At 40.6% G+C, this 16853-nt stretch overlaps 2 protein-coding genes across 5 annotated transcripts in view; one reads left to right on the forward strand and one right to left on the reverse strand.

Annotated features, from left to right (window-relative positions):
• Positions 1–16853, forward strand: part of psmd1 (proteasome 26S subunit, non-ATPase 1) — a 37614-nt gene that overhangs the window by 664 nt on the left and 20097 nt on the right. For 3 of the 4 annotated variants that reach the window (XM_030791292.1, XM_030791293.1, XM_030791294.1), the window contains exons 2-16: positions 263–306; positions 417–490; positions 720–889; positions 1110–1318; positions 2228–2371; positions 2474–2700; positions 2885–2942; positions 3051–3182; positions 3336–3424; positions 3584–3662; positions 3815–3988; positions 4101–4212; positions 4459–4655; positions 5070–5165; positions 5580–5644. In XM_030791292.1, the coding sequence (XP_030647152.1) occupies positions 263–306; positions 417–490; positions 720–889; positions 1110–1318; positions 2228–2371; positions 2474–2700; positions 2885–2942; positions 3051–3182; positions 3336–3424; positions 3584–3662; positions 3815–3988; positions 4101–4212; positions 4459–4655; positions 5070–5165; positions 5580–5644 (1870 nt within the window). The remainder of the gene's footprint in view (positions 1–262; positions 307–416; positions 491–719; positions 890–1109; positions 1319–2227; positions 2372–2473; positions 2701–2884; positions 2943–3050; positions 3183–3335; positions 3425–3583; positions 3663–3814; positions 3989–4100; positions 4213–4458; positions 4656–5069; positions 5166–5579; positions 5645–16853) is intronic. The other variant, XM_030791291.1, reaches the window with a different exon arrangement.
• Positions 8123–16598, reverse strand: htr2b (5-hydroxytryptamine (serotonin) receptor 2B, G protein-coupled). The gene is made up of 4 exons (XM_030791295.1): positions 16493–16598; positions 15161–15793; positions 10635–10835; positions 8123–9138 (listed from the first exon to the last, which is right to left on the reverse strand). Exons 2-4 carry the CDS (start codon positions 15417–15419, stop codon positions 8219–8221), a joined length of 1380 nt encoding a protein of 459 aa, XP_030647155.1. The 5' UTR covers positions 15420–15793; positions 16493–16598; the 3' UTR covers positions 8123–8218.

Consider the following 16853-nt stretch of genomic DNA (forward strand, 5'->3'; position numbering starts at 1 on the left):
CTCGCTGAAGTGAATTGTTACAGGGTTTTGACACTGTTAAATGTTTCATTTGACTTTTGTCACACATTAATATAAGCACTGGTTGATAAAATAAACGCTATACGAGAGGTGAGCTGTAAACACATTAAAAAAAATCGTGTGATACTTCAGAGCGCTGTTTTTGACGTGTTGTTCTTTTGAGCAGTGCAGTGTTTTTAGTTACGAAAATGAGGAATGCACATTACCAGTCAGTCAGATAATTTATAATTACATGTTTTTGCAGCTGGTATAATCTCCCTGTTGGACGAGGATGAGCCCCAGCTGAAGGTAAACATCTTCTCCCCAGTGTTGTACTGTAGTTTACACAACCAGTGAACATCAGATGTGTTAGTGATGTAAGGAAGTTGAATCTCCGTTTTGTTTCTTTCATTCTAAAGGAGTTTGCTCTCCACAAGCTGAACTCCATTGTCAATGATTTCTGGGCTGAGATTTCTGAGTCAGTTGATAAAATGTAAGTACACATTCAAATGTTTGAATGTCAGTTATTGCACTGAGACACACATTGAGATATAGTTCCTTAATAGAATGCTCTCATGAAGAAAATAGCCTGTATTATTTTTTTATATTAAAGAGTAGTAATAAATTTGTCTAGTACATATATCAAATATGTCAAGCAGGTGTCAAAACATTAGCAGGCCACATGGGAATGATTTTAAAATGTGCATTTTCACCTCTCACAGTGAAGTCCTGTATGAAGACGAGTCTTTCCGTAGCAGAGAGTTTGCTGCATTGGTTGCGTCTAAAGTGTTTTACCACCTTGGAGCTTTTGAGGAGTCCTTAAATTATGCCTTGGGTGCCGGAGACCTTTTCAATGTCAATGATGACTCTGAGTATGTGGAGACCATTATTGGTGAGTGTGGAGTTTCTCATCAACTTGATGGAATCCTGTTCAGATCCAGGCAGTCATGTAAAGATATGGAGTCTGCACATTAAACATTCTCAGTTTCAGTTCACCAAATGAATTAATTTCCTTTAACACTAAGGAGCTGGTGATAAAGTTTGATATGTCATCATGCTAATAAAGTGGGCTTAGTATCTGAAAACTCTTTTTTTTTTTTATTTTACCTCAGCAAAGTGCATTGACCATTATACCAAGCTGCGTGTGGAGAACGCTGAGCTGCCAGATGACGAAGAGAAGAAGAGCATCGACCCTCGACTGGAGGGCATTGTCAACAAGATGTTCCAGCGTTGCCTGGGAGACCACAAGTACAAGCAGTCTATTGGGATTGCTCTTGAGACAAGGCGCCTGGACATGTTTGAGAAAACCATTTTAGATTCGGTACGTTACTCACCACAAATCGTCAGGCACTTGCATTGGTCTAGGATTTAAGGATGTCATGATAACAGCATTTTGCTAGCATGCCTTATTGTTCAAGTAAACATTATTATGCTTCCATTCAGTAATATATAAAAAAGAAAATGGTCATAAAAGATACAGCTTCTAACAGAAACAGCATTTTTGAAGTGATGGTAAACTAGTAGTAGCATTAAGTAATTTCAAAATAATAGTCAGCTTTTTTGTTGCACAGCTTTCCAATTGCAGTAGCTTAGTAGTGTTATTGAAAAAAATTAAATAGATCAAATAAGAACACTGACTTTCAGGTCCAGCACTGCCTATAGCCCTCAAGCTAGTCTCCATAAACAGCAGTGACCTCAAATTTGACGGACTGTGCAAATGTCCAGTTGTAACTTAAATAATTTCATACATAAGCTGTGGGTGCAAGCAGTAGGTTAAAACTTACTGATGAAGTGACTGTGAATATTTGCTGAAAAGGCTACTGTTATGTTTTGTTGACACTTGACTGAGCAGTAAAGGCACTACAGTGAGCTATGGCCTGAACCAGTGCTTTAGCTCATAGCCATATCAAATGTCTTGTGTAGTTGTCTTTTACACGAGTCTAAAGTTTGTTAAGATTGGCATTGCTATCACTGCAGCAGCACTATAGGGTGCAGTTTTCACGTAGTCTTTTTCTCACATGTTGGTGGACATTCCCAAGTTGTTCCTCTGCTTGCAGTTAGTGAGACTGGAGTGTGGTGCTAATTTCAACTTGATTCTGCCACTGCTTTTGAAACACTTGGGCTGTTGTGTTTTCTGAATTCTCTGAAGTATCGGTTCTTGTGACATCCCTACTAAGATATGACCTTCTTATGACATCCTTTTTCCTTTATTGTTTCCCTTTCTTGGCAGAATGATGTGAGTGGCCTACTTGCCTACAGCCTGAAGATCTGCATGTCACTGATGCAGAACAAGAAATTTCGTAACGATGTGCTTAGAGTGCTGGTTAAACTCTATATGAACCTGGAGAAGCCTGACTTCATCAACGTTTGCCAGGTAAAGGAAACCAGCCAATGGATTTACTGTGACAGTATCTTTGCTTGCAGTTCGGTTGAACGTGTGCAGCGCGACTCATTCACTTTGTCTTCCCCTCCGCAGTGCCTGATATTCCTGGATGATCCCCAGGCAGTGAGTGACATCCTGGAGAAGCTGGTGAAGGAGGACAATCTCCTCATGGCCTACCAGATCTGCTTTGACCTGTATGAGAGTGCCAGCCAACAGTTCCTCTCCTCTGTCATCCAGAACTTGAGAACAGTGGGCACCCCCATTCCCTCTGTGCCTGGCTCCACCAATACTGGCACAGTACCCACACAGGAGAAAGACAGGTCAGCATAGAGGAGAGAGAGAGAGAAAGCAGTATCTAATGGGTTATAATATCTTTATCATATGCGTGAGTGTCATTAAATAGAAACATATGAAGGCAGGACGTACAGAAGCATGCACTCCCTGCTGTGATCTTGTTTCTAAAGCACAGTCATGGATTTCGCTCTGACTCTCCTGTCATTTCAGTGATTCCATGGACACTGACGACAAGGCTGGCAGTTCCCCTGCTGGAAAACCATCTGAGGTGGGAGATCAACCGTTTTGTTCTTATTTGTTGAAATGTCTTCATAGTTTCAAACCTCTAGGTGGTACCATTTCACTGTTGCACATCTGTTTTTTTCTGTTATTTGAGCAGAAGGACGAGCCAAAAGACCAGAACTCGAAGATGATTCGCATTTTAAGTGGTGAAATGGCCATTGAGCTGCATCTCCAGTTCCTCATTCGAAACAACAATACAGACCTAATGATCCTCAAAAACACAAAGGTAAGGCTCTAGGTGTCCTTGCGTGTAAGACAGTAATATTTTAAATCAGCAAGCACCGTTGCAGCTGTTGTTCTGTTTCAGATGTGAAGATATGTGATGGTTTTTGTTTTCTTTTCTTTTTGTTTTTTTTATTTTTTTTGTTACGTCTCTCAGGATGCGGTTCGAAATTCAGTATGCCACACGGCGACGGTCATAGCCAACTCCTTCATGCACACGGGGACGACGAGTGACCAGTTCCTTAGGTATCAAAGCTTCGTCCTCGCAGAGATGTTCTCCCATTCTACACATTATTAAATTCAAGGGCTGTTCTCCAATAAATAAATGTATAATCCAGAAGACACCAAATCTCAGACATAGCCGTGATATGACCGTATTGTCCTTTTTTTTTTTTTTTTGTGCAGGGAGAATCTGGAGTGGCTTGCGAGAGCTACAAACTGGGCCAAGTTCACAGCCACAGCCAGCCTTGGTGTCATACACAAGGTAAGAAAATCAGTGATCACCCTCAGTTTTCAAATGTACAAAAACAAGTGTCATCTCAGAAATGGTAGAAATGTATTCTTTGTAGAATGCCCCCCCCCCGTCTTTTGTTGCAATGTTGGTTCACAGTCTGGTAATTTTGGGTCTCTGTTTAGGGCCATGAGAAAGAGGCACTGCAGTTAATGGCCACTTACTTGCCTAAAGACACCTCTCCTGGTTCAGCCTACCAAGAAGGTGGAGGACTGTATGCCCTGGGACTGATCCACGCCAACCATGGCGGTGACATCATCGACTATCTTCTCAGCCAGCTCAAAAGTGCCAGTAATGATGTAAGCATTCTCAAATAGGCATCATATATGGATTTAAAAAAAAAAAAAAAGTCATACATAAAATTCTTACTTTTGGCTGAGTGTGTATTTCTGTATTTATTTATTTGAACAGATTGTCCGTCACGGTGGAGGCCTGGGCCTTGGGTTAGCTGCCCTTGGCACTGCCCGTCAGGACGTCTATGATGTGCTCAAGTCTAATCTTTACCAGGATGATGCAGTTACAGGCATGTGTGGATTTGCTCTGTAAAATATGACACCAGTGTTGTCGGTGTCGTTGCCCCCTCCCCAATATGCTCAAAGCACATTCAGTCAACCTTGACCTGTTTTGTGTGTCACGTTGTAAATGCCTTTTATAAATGCCACTGTATTTTCATATGGACGTTGAGTCAATATTGAGTAACAGCGTAGACTGATTGCTCTGTGTGTGTGTGTGTGTGTGTGTGTGTGTGTGTGTGTGTGTGTTTTCACAGGTGAGGCAGCAGGCCTGGCTCTTGGCCTGGTTATGCTGGGCTCTAAATCGGCTCAGGCCATAGAGGACATGGTGGGCTACGCTCAGGAGACCCAACACGAGAAGATCCTGCGGGGGCTGGCAGTGGGTATCGCCCTGGTCATGTACGGCAGGATGGAGGAGGCCGACACCCTCATCGAGAGCCTCTGCAGAGACAAGGTCCGTTTTAGGTTTCAATTAGAGTCCGACAAAGCTGATTCGCTCCAGCTGTTTAATGCACTGGACACATCTATTTCTCCTTACACTCAACTCATTTTTCAATCCTCGCCCTGTTTTGTGTTTGTTTAGATTGGCTATCGTCAGCCACATCCAGTCTTCAAGGTGTTATTGAACAGACTGGATTTAACTACCTAAAAATGGCCCGTATCCGCTTTTCGTTATAATACTCTTTGTTTCTCCGGTGCCATTACACCTGTGGTATTCATGTTCTCGGCCAAATGGGTTCTTAAATTTTCTGAAAGCATTAGTCACTTTAACACCGTCACTGCTGTGGTGTAAAGGTGCTTAGACCTTGGAGTTTGTCCCTGCTCAAGCAGCTCAATAAGGGTCTGTTTTGTCTCACTGCTGTTCCAGGACCCCATCCTGAGACGTTCAGGAATGTACACAGTGGGCATGGCGTACTGCGGCTCCGGGAACAACAAGGCCATCCGCCGCCTGCTCCATGTAGCTGTAAGTCTGCGTGCCTCTCCCTCACGACATCCAAGACAGCGAGCAACAAAACAGTTCTATGTTGCCGGGAAATGGTGTGTTTAGGCTTTGAAAAACACAGATACATTTGCAAATGGAAAAGAACGTTGACACTTGTTTTAATTTTTTTTTTTTTTTTGTTCCTCCAAACAAAGAAAATTCTCTGTCCGTGGGCAAAATGAATGTATGAAATTTGTCAGCGATCTTCCAGCTTTCTCCTGTAGATGGCAGCCTCTGCAAACCTAGTCTGATTGTTCTCTTACCTGGTACTATAGACCTCGGATATCACTCACGGTCTCTTTGTTTACGCTGGCACTTTGGTCATCCGTCAGCTCTCGTATTCTGACCGACCTCTGTCTAGACCTCTGATTGTTCTCATTTCTGTCCATCTGACAGGTGAGTGACGTGAACGATGATGTTCGGAGAGCAGCAGTGGAGTCGATTGGATTCATTCTCTTCAGGTAGTGTCCTGACTCTTTCTATTCATACCTTCTGACCTTGCGGCCTGCCCACGTGCCAGATGTTTCTTTCTGCGAGGACTTGTCGTCTCGCTCACAGACCCCTTTGCCAGCTAATCCTGCGTAATTGTCCTGTACGTGTATACACAAAGGCTGAATTCCTCCCATTCTTTAAGAATATTTTCCAAATGTGTTTGGAGTGTCTTCCCAAATGGATATTGCTGGTGTGCCATTTGCCTCGCTCTTCTCCATTAAAACTTCCAAAACAAACAGTGAGACTTATCTTTTCCTCCCCGACTCTGGGCGTATGGCTATAGCATTTTCACGCTTTACGGTCAGTGGGGAGCCTGCCCATCTTTATGCCCCTAACGCACATTCCCATATTGCTAATGTTTTTTGAGCAACTTTAAGGTTAGGGAAATGTCAAAGTGCCCTCTTAAAGATTTGTTTTGAGTTGAATGGAAATCTCTTTTGTGTAAGTCTTTCGTTTGCTTACATTGTTAGAGAAGCTACTTGTTAGTGACAAATTATAAGAATGAGCATATTATGAAGCATGTGTGACATCTGAGGAACACATTGGTAGTCCATGTGTTTCACCTTTTAGTAATACAAATGTCACTTTGTTTTCTTTGAAGATGTATAAGGCCCATCTTACCAGACAGAGGAGTTAGAACATTACGCATTTTATTGACTGCTATCAGTGAAATTGGGATGAAGCACCACATATAATCAGGCTCATTTGGAATGCTTCATTAAAGAAAAACCTCGGAAAATCTTTCCAGCCCAGCCGTTTTGTTCTTGTTATTTAATATGTAACGGGCAGTTGAGATTCCATTTCCTTTCATTGTTTTTCCCACGTGGCTGTGGAGACACAGTGGCAATAAATCCTACAGGTGAGTGTAGGATGAGACGTGTCAAAAATGTGCTCCTGGACAGCATCTTGTATGTTTCTCTTTTACCTACTTTTTGAGACCCATCTGTCATTGTAACTTGCCCTTTTCATGGCCTGTGGTATTCTGGGCAAGTGGAGAAACTGGGTGTACTATTTTAAGCCCTAAAAAGGCCATGCGATATTGCTACGATCAATTTGCAGTAAGATAAACCTCATGTAAATCCTTTCTGTGTTTAGAGAGCCTCCAGAGCTGTAACAATTCAACAGTCTCCTCTGTACTCTGTGCTGGTCTTCTCTCGCTCTCTCTCGCTCTCTCTCTCTTTCTTTTGTTGTTGGGCACTTTAGAAACAGCCTTCTTCCTGAAATGTTACTACTATACACAGATATCCTAAGAGGCTTACCTACTATTCTCTGTATGTTTTGCCTTTATTTACTCTGTATAGTGTTTTTTTAGATCTTATCCAGATTTTGAACTTTTGGTGCTTGGATCTCATGCTGAGTTCCAGTCAGACATAGCCGTGCTAGAGACGCCACAGACATGTTCTTTAACAGTAAGCTGCTGATGATTCATAATTTACTGATCATTTGTCTACAGCTTGGCAAAGTCCCACAGACACACTCTTCTTTTAGAAGGTGACCACATAGTTGGATGTGTGTGATTTGTTTTTCAATGTTTTGTTATATAGGCAACAAGTCAAAATGTCCATTCATGTTTCATTATGAGACAGGGGAGCATGTCCATGCTTAGCCACCGGTTCTTTAATTTGAAGAGCTGGTGTTTTATTTTCTGAGCAAGTTATAGTAACAATCTCACAGCTATTTATGGTGATGATTTAGGCCTTGGCATTACCACAGAGAGAATGCAGGTATGTGGAAAAAAACATAATCGATCACTTAAGGTGGCACGTTTAAGACTTGAGGCAAACATACTCCATATCTTACGCTGAATTAATAACGCTTAAGTGCAGAATGTTTTTCTTAAAAGGTTTTATTAGGTAAGACCTCGAAAGCTTCTTCACAGACTTCCTGTCATAGTTTGCATCTACAATAAATGTCTTGCATTTTATTGTTTTCTTCTTGGTAAAACAGGTAGTTTGAATGACCACTGAACAGAAAGCTTTAATCTGGTCATTGAGGCAACTCTTCCCTTTGAATCCTCAACATTTGAGTGGCTTATCACAGTATTCACAGAGGCTGAATGCGTAGTTAATTAGGTAAAGCAGTATTGGTCATTTTTATATGAGAAAGCTTTGTTTCTCCCAACAGCAGAGCTTGTTGCCCAGGCATGCCATGATTAACCAGCAAAGACAGAACATATGAAAAAAAAAATCCTGAACACACATTTCAATTTGAATACATTACAGCTTTGGGTTGCCCTTGTTTCATCCTGCAGCTGAGCTGTGTCTTCTGTTAGGCAGTTCATATTTCATTCTCTGTCATCCTTAAGAGAGAACTCAAAATCCTGCATGGGGTTCAGTCAACCCAAACTCGATGTCTTTATACCAAAACTGTGATCACACTGATGCTGAGAACATCAGATGTTCTGCAGTGACACATTTTGGATTATATATAAAAAAAACCCCCAAAAACCCAGGAATTATTTGATTTGGCTCCTCGTAAAGGTTTTTTTTTTTTTTTTTTCCCCAATGGCTAAAAAAGCTCGTTTGTACGCTTCACTGGCAGTGCTACACGTAGCTGACGTGCTCATCTGGTTTGTAGTCCTCGTTCTCTGTAAGGAGTAGAGTGTCGAGCAGAACACAGGCAGAGGACTGCATAGGTGTTGCTCTTTTGCGCAGGGGGCTTGGATAGTTCACAGGGCTGATTCCGTTCCTCATCCCGTGTTTCACAAAGAGGTTGGAGTTCTCAGCCATAGACGAGTGGAAAGATGTTCTGGTCCGATTCCTGCGCTGAGGTTTTGGCGACTTTGTGCCTCCAAAGTTGCATGTGATGTAGCGCGTAAACGCCTCACGGAAAGTCTTATTAAAAAGTGTGTACACTAAAGGGTTTATCCCCGATGAGACATAACCAATCCATTCAAAGATTTCCATCAGTCTTCCTACCACATTACTGTCACAAGTCTCACAGAGCGCTGAGGTGACGTTAGTAATGAAGAACGGACACCACATTACCACAAACAACAAGAATACGATACCTAAGACCTTTGATGCTCGCTGTTCATTGCTCAAGTTCTGCATGGACTTCTTTCCTATTGTGGACATCCTGCGGATAGGGATGTCTTCCCCCATGAGTACACTGGCTGTGCTTAGTGTCCGGTCCCTCTTTATCCCATCCAGCATGGAGAGTTTCTCAGGTGAAGAAGAGTTTGGATGTTCCCGTTGGAAAACTGTGGAGATGGTAGGCCTGTGAAAACGTGGGTTGACTCTCGACCTGAGCAGGTGGACCTTCTTCCGTAACACCTGGATCGTTAGCAGGTAGATGATCATCATTATTGCGAGGGGAATGAAGAATGCTGCTAGAGATCCAAAAACGATGAACTTTCGGAAGCTTTCCTTCGTCAGCAGACAGGTGTGGTTGCTGTTGAAGGTAACGTTGTTTGGAACATGGTAGTTTTTGAGACCTTTAATGGGAATGGGTATTGCAATACCTGTTGAAGAGTGGATGGTGTGTTAAAAAAGATGGATGTTCAAATTCATGAAAATCAGCATTTCAAGAAGTTACAAATATAAATGGCAATATTGTGGGGGGGGGGGGGGGGGCAGCACTTTTCTGAGGTAACTGACATTTGTTTCTCAATCTTGAACTAAATTGCAATTGGAAAGAAGAGAGACTCATGTTTTCGTTCAGCTATGTCAATTTGTTTCTGAAATTTGCTAGAATCCTCCAACAGAGACATAAAGCAAGATGTCAGAATTTGTAATACAGACTCTGGACTTCCTACTTTGAAAGGTCAATAAACTAACCGTGCATTGCTGACAAGGGAGGTTAGCCTTTCCTCTGGCATTGGTCCTCCACTGCTTGTGACTACTGTCGTCTGTTTTGTCTCAGTAAAAGTGCTTGGTCAGAGGAGAGAATAGGCCAGGTTGCGCTTTTAAAGTGAAACGCAATGGAGGTGACAGCACCCAAGGCCTTCCTTTCATGGTGCTGTGAAACACAGCCAGGACATCATATCCAAAAGCCATGAGCTTCTGTGTCCCAAACAAAGCAGCCAAAGAAATCATTTGGACTGATGTTAACGAGCTGATTTTGCGAGGTGTTCAGTTTCATTTCCACCAAAGCCAATGTATAACGCAGACCAGATCATTAAAAGTAAATCACAATGCTTATGTAAATAAGAGTTCACTGGTCAGTCAGCAGGAGCACAGATTAAGGGAGGGGGATGTTCAAGTATGCTTAATGTAGACAGATATTTCTGGGAAAATGATGTTAAGATCATAAATCAACAGAATGAAAATGGTATGGAGAGAATGAAAACTTGATTGTGGTGATAAACTATTCCTAACAGTAAAGTCTTACATTTGACCTCTTTTGAATAAAATGGTACTTGTGAGATTGCTGTCAGGAGAGGTGATTAATGATGGTAATACTCATATTAAATCTCACCCCTTTTTCTGAGCCAGTTAATTATATTATCTATGTTTTTCTGGTGGGTCCACCAGAAGATTTGCTTATTTTTCAGAACTCTGAAGCATCTCTAGAATCAGAATTGACTCCACAAATCAATGTAATTACTTCTCTGTGACCAATTACACTTGTTATTTATTTATTTTTGTATTTATTTATTTTTGCAAGGGCTGCAATGTAAAATACATCTGGAACCTAGCGGACATGTTTACCAGGTGTCTGTCAGCCTTTTGTGGAAGTCAAGGACCACTTTTCTGTGCCACTTCTGCCGTCTGTCTGCCTAGCCTGTCTGTTCTCTAACCATCTGCAGCGAAAGCCGTTTTAAAGTGAGCGTTGGATCTCGTCTTCAGCATTCTGAATCAAACAACTTGCATCCCTATTTTTTTGTGAAGCATTTTAATTAGTTTATTTTACATGATATAATTTATTAATGACATTTATAGCTTGTATAATTAATGTATTAGCTGTTCATATGATCATAATTAAGAATGCCAGTAGATATAGGTCAGAGAGTATTACCTATAGATATGAGCCAGACCATGGCGATTTTCGCCATGGCTTTGGTTCGGGAGTTGTACTGGCTGTGCTGGATGGGTTTCTTGATTGCGATGTAGCGGTCGAGGGAGATGGCACACAAATGCATGATGGACGCCGTGGAGAACAGCACGTTCAGGAAGAGCCAGATAGGACACACGTACTCAGGGAGGGGCCAGTCTGAATCTGAAACACACACACAGAGAGAACATCGAGGACTGATCAATAGTCTTATTACGTATGAATCAGAACCGTCAGCTTTGTGGCCCGAAAAAGGACATTGTTCTGGCACTGTTTGTCTGAATGGAAGATTTCTCATTTGACATTAGCCCCGTTAGCATTGCTTTGAGGCCTTACGTTTCACATCCTACATGCGATCGGTACCCAGTGCTTTCACAGAATGAATCCTTAACACTGTGTCCTTCTCAAAAAGCAGTTTTAAAAAAAACTCCTCGCAAATTCTCGCTGTTTAGTATATTGCTAAGGGGCATCGAATACATTTGATGATACGGTGAAACATTTTAAGTTATGACATTTCAAATTAAGTCAGAAGCATATGAATAATTAAACCAGTTGTGCCAATTCTGAAATGCTGTGTTTAAGAGGGATATGTCTTAGTTTGTTTATTTAAATGCCCAGCTGTGCTTTGTGTTCAGTTGTTCTTTGAGAGCCTTCTGTGAGATGGAATTAATACTGGCCAACTTAAGCTATTATCCTGAAGACATTAGCTTTAATAGAAAAGGATTATAGTGGCTCTCAGGGATAGGATGAGTATCAGGAAGGACTCGGAGAACCTGGGAGCTTATTGTTCTCAGTTTCGATTCTTTTTCTGGGCTCTTCACCAGCATTGTTTATTTTAGGTTTGAGATGTAAAATAAGCAGCTAATTGAGTTGGAACCTATCCCAATGAACATTAGCATAGCTAGAGGTACTGTCTTGATTCTCTATGATTATTTTGCTTTCATCGTGGCCATATGGTGATTTGTCTGGGTAAATTGCATGGGATATCATGGCAGCATTCCTGTCAGCTCTGCTGTTAAGTCAGCTGTAAATATTCCCCCATTAGCAGTAACTAGTCTTTAACAAACCTCATAAAACTGCTATTTAATTAAAACTGACTTTATTTGACTAAACAAGTCAGTTTAAAGCAAACTGTCTCCGCTTTCCAGTAGTAGGTTTTATGGAGCCTCAAGCTGAGATCCACCATGTCTTTCTTTTTTTTTTTTCCTTTTCCGTTTTGTTGATTTGTGGAATGGGGGATCTGATAGCATTAACTTTAACTTTCAGTGAATTCATAGGTGAAGAACACTGTGATTAAATCAGGACCTAAGTCGTGGTCCATCATTGATTATAGTGTATAGGCATGTAGGAAATACACAACATACCGTAAATTCTCACATAATGGCCAGGGCCTTTATTTACCTCAACTGAAGAAAGAACCAGGACTTTATTTGAAGGCTATAATTAGAGACATGCCATTATTTATGATTAGTCTTACAGCAACCACAATCCATGTGAGTTAGAACACTATCGGTATGGTATTTTTGTTAAAAAGTGAAACTAATAGCAACAGAGTTGTGAGCATAATTACTGTATGTTGTTGTACTGATGTAAATGATGCTATGGAAAATATGATGAATTTGCCTCCTGAGCCTTTCTGTAAGTTATGTGGGGTTTTTTTGTTTTGTTTTTTTACCCGGCCTATATTCAGAACCGACTTTTATTTGCCCAAACAGGTGGCACCCACAGCTATAATTTGAGACCCGTTTTTTTATTTCAGAATTTACTGTAGATCAAGGTTTAATTCCAGCAGACCAAAATTATGTAAACAGTGAAAGAAATACTACATGAACTGTCCATAGTGATGGTGCACAAGCCACATTCTGTGTTGTCCCTGTTATTGTGCTTATTGGTGCTTTAAGGAGTTTCTGTTTTGAGAAATGCATTGACCTCAGTTATAAGGCAAGTAGACAGGAGTGTAGTATGGAGTGTTGAATTACTGACTGTATAGATCTTGTCATCCAAGCTATCTGTAGTTTTTGCCTCATTTCTTCTTGCAACTCCAAATTTGTCTTGTCTTTTTTTTTTTTTTTTTTTGGGAGCAAGGCAGCGTACTATCTCTGAATGGTACAGTTCAATGGTTACAGATTAGTGAGGTTGACTTTTGTTGATTAGTTCTTTGCCAAAACCTCTCCTATCTTGATGTGAAGAAGGGCTGTGTCTCTTAATTGTTAACCTGACATATTGTTTAGGCAAACACTTCATTTAACGGCACACAGTCATTTTGTCCTCTGTGATATCGCCAGAGAGATGGGTAAGACACGTTTTTAATAATCTCCTTTTTTTTTTCTTTTTCTTTTCTTTTTCTTTTTCTTTTCTTTTCTTTTTTTTTTTCAAGAAACATGAAACACTGACTACTGCCAAATTTTTTTGGTCTCTGCAGCCAAAGCTAAAATGTTCTGGTGTAAATATTTCTCTGTCTTTGACAAATGCATTTGTGTCACAGCTTTCTTTACATATTCTTATGATTTCAGCTCTGCCAGTGTTCTTTTTCAACTAGTTGGAGCCTTGTCTGCATTTTGCTCTCTGATCAGAGCAATGTTTTCTCCTGTAATAGGGGAGCCATTTAATTTTTCAAGGTGTTGACAGTAAGGCCTCTTTTTCACGTGCTCCACAGATGTGAAAAAGGCTTTGGACTTTTAAGATCTGTGGCTGTACTCAAACCATGTTCCCTTTTTTTTTTTTTTTCTCTTCCCTAGCGGAATGTTTAATTTTTGAGATTTACCGAAACAGGAACTTAGTCATTACCATCGAGTTGTTTGAAATTAGGATCATTAGTATCAAACAGATTCTCTCAAATGTTTTTGGAGGACATGAGGTTAAATTGAGTGAAGAAATGAACAATAAACTGTTTTTCTGATGTTTCATTTCTGTTCAGATCAATAGAAATGAGTGCTATAAAAGCCAACATTGCACATCTAACTGTATCTTTGATCTCATAAAGAACAACAGCAGAAACATTATTTTGTAAAAGTAGGATTTTTTGCAGTAGGGTTTTTATAGTAGGGTTTGATTGTGAAACTGTTTCACCTTTTTTTTCATATGAAGTACAGTAATCATGCTTTTATTTATAATGACCAAAATTATTCAAACAGTGAAAGAAATTTGCTTCTGCGAACTGTTAAAGTAGTCACTTTGTCTTCTTTGTTTATGGTGAACACTCGGTCATTGCTCTTTAAAAATAACACTTGGTATTTTTTTTTTTGTCTTATCCTCTCTGGTGATATGATTTAATTGCATGTCATTTTCTGCTCCCTGGGGAATTTCGAACTGTTCTTGGATCTTTGCACTCGTCTGCTTTCTTGCCGCTAACCGCACTTGCCATGTCTTGAGCACAGCAGACGGCTCTCCCTTTTAAAAGGATGTGTGAAGACCTGTGTGGAACACTAGACATTGTTTATTTCAGCTACTGATCTTTTGACCCTTGCACTCCACCACCCTATGAGTCCAGTGCTGTTCTTGAACCTCTCCGCTGAAGGATGTGATAGCCTAGTGGATGAAAATCTTTTTTTTTTTCTTTTTTTCTTTTTTTAAGCAATTCCAGATCTGACTGTTTGTTTGTGCTTGAGCAATCACGTCTTAACTTGTCGAACAAGGTCTGTCTTCTACCACTTTTTAGTAATAAATTGAGTTAATAGTCTAAATGGTATATAAAGAATATTCTCTTAATTGTTTGAGTGAGAAGTTTTTGAAGTTGAATCCACAGGGGTTTGTATTTGACCAGCTCAAAACATCTTTGCTTGCTTTCTCTTGTACTTGTGTCTAAGGGCACTGGCGAGCACATTGAAACACATGGAACGCATGCACTAATCCTCCCTTTGCATTACAAACCATGTTTAAGGGCTCGGTGGCATATGATTACTTTGCAAATGGAGTGTGTGTTTCTCCATCCTGCTTGTTTTTCAACGTACTCAAGATCTTATTCAAACTCGAGAAACAAGGTAGAGCTCATAGGTTCTCTCTAAACCTCGTGCAGTGTAATTAATGAAATGTAATGGAATAGCTGGAACACAAAGACACTACAACCTTTGAAGCACAACCGCATGTGCAAAGCTCTGTTATTCGTAACATTTGGAACCAAATGTTTTGAATTGCTAGGTATCTTGATGCCTGTTGGTGAAAAAGTGTGTGAAGCTAATGGTAAGTAAGTCAAATTCCCCTAGAATGAGAGGGTTTTCTTAAAGCTTGTCTCAATCTTAATTTTAGTTTTAGTTTTGACCGTTGTTTTCTTGTGTGGAAAATGCTTACGGTGAAATCGGTTCATGTCTTTTTGAATGGATAATAGAGATGTTTAAGCAAAGTCACCACTGATTTGGCTAAAGACGGCGACAGAACTATACCAAAATGCAACCACCTCCAACCAAGTCATTGCTTTCCTCTTTACGGGCTGTCATTTAATAAATGAACCTAAAAGACATGAAGAAACCTACAGAAGACAGCTGATCACCTACTGTAGAGCACGGTTACCAAGGCGATGGGCATTACCAGCAGCCCCACCAACAGGTCAGCCACGGCCAGGGACATTAGGAAGTAGTTGGTGGCGTTCTGGAGCTTCCTCTCCAGTGACACGGCCAGAATAACCAGTATGTTTCCTACGATGGTGGGAATGATGACCAAGAGGATGAGGAGTGAGGCCCACTGCAGCTGCCCGTCAGCCTCCTCCGGTGCCGTGGCGTTGGGCAGCAGGTGGGACACCTCGCTCTGGGACATGGTTCTGTGGCTGACCTGGTGTTTAGAAGCGACTGTGTTGTTTTGCCTTTCTCCAGAGGCTTGGCCAGCATTGTCAAACGGTCCCTCTGAAAGAGGGGAGAAAAAACACGGAAAGGCTTAGCTTACAAACGACACTCACATCCGTGAGGGAGCAAACAATAAACTCCTTTTGTCAGATGAAACGCGTTAGCTTCCAGATGAACAAAAAGTGTGTCTTGAACAAGGTCAATCTTCTACACCGGAACTCGATAGTAATCCGTCAATAGCTTGTACACAAAGGAGTGTATGATGCCTTCAGGTTAAATTCTCGTGACTTTTGCAGCTTAGACCCCAGTCATCCCTGTTCTTTGTGCTCCTCAGTTCGTGAAGATCAACTAGACGTAAAGGGAAACATAAACACAATAACTTTAACCCCTTTTTTGCAATAAAAGCATTTTCTTCAGCTAGAAAGACTTTGTCTGAAAATAAAATTTATAACATGCAATGTAAGACTCTTGAATAGATGTTAATATTTGCTCTGTATGTTAGATAAGTAAATTTAACAAGGACTGACGGCTCTGTGTTCTGCCAGCTTGTGTCCTTGTTCAGGATTGTGTGTATTTTAATGAGTTGTGATATGGTATGTTACATTATTTAAATATTGTAGCATATGTGTTTAAAGTTAGTGCTTTTTGAGCATGTGTATTTGTCTTTGAACAAATACCAGGGCATTATTAATAGTGTTGTTATATATTCATTACAAGTTGATTTGTAATGAATTTTAATGAATTCAATGTTTTCTTGGCATTAATTTGTGAGATTCATTGAATTGCTGCAAGCCAAATACTGCTCAGGTTTGTTGAAGGAGACAAAAAGTTGCTTGCGCTGTATGGCTTCATTGACACTCGATACATATATTTTTCAAATCGTGTAAGTTCTGAAAAAAAGCTTTTGAAGCGTTTCAGTGTTTTCTTGCCCTGGTACACACTTACATACACAGACACTCATTTGTTTATGGGGTTTTTTTTTTGTTTTGTTTTAAATGGAAAGCCATTTTCAAATAGGAATGATAGGAGTAGGCATCATACACTTACCTTCCTTTTGAACCTCAGTGTCCTCTGCGGTCCATTAACCTTCACAGCTGTCAGGTCCTAGTCCATGTTCTCCTTTGAGCATGCTGAACCTAAAAAACAAAATATGCCTCTCCTTTCATTCTTCTAGAGGGAACCCTCTCAGTTTTGCCATGCTGCACATTTCATATACGGTGGATGTGAAATATTACAAGAAAAAGAAAAGGTCTTTTTACAGTGCCCGAGATGGGGGGGAAAAATGCAAAAATATCAGATTGTCTTTTGTTCCGACGGCTTGGAAGAATGTCCAGGGGTGCTCTGCATCACCTAGCGCGTTCACAGGTTTAAAAACTTTGAGGCGTTCCGTTTCACTCTCGTCTTCTCT

Source organism: Chanos chanos, chromosome 14 (genome assembly GCF_902362185.1).
Source record: "Chanos chanos chromosome 14, fChaCha1.1, whole genome shotgun sequence".
In the NCBI taxonomy this organism is placed as follows: Eukaryota; Metazoa; Chordata; class Actinopteri; order Gonorynchiformes; family Chanidae; genus Chanos; species Chanos chanos.

Coding starts and splice junctions, on each gene's coding strand:
- htr2b (XM_030791295.1), bottom strand. CDS start 15,419: ATGTCCCAGAGCGAGGTGTCCCACCTGCTGCCCAACGCCACGGCACCG. Junction 10,836..15,160: donor CTTGGTAACCGTGCTCTACA/GTAGGTGATCAG, acceptor TGTGTGTTTCAG/ATTCAGACTGGCCCCTCCCT. Junction 9,139..10,634: donor GGTCTGGCTCATATCTATAG/GTAATACTCTCT, acceptor ACTCTTCAACAG/GTATTGCAATACCCATTCCC.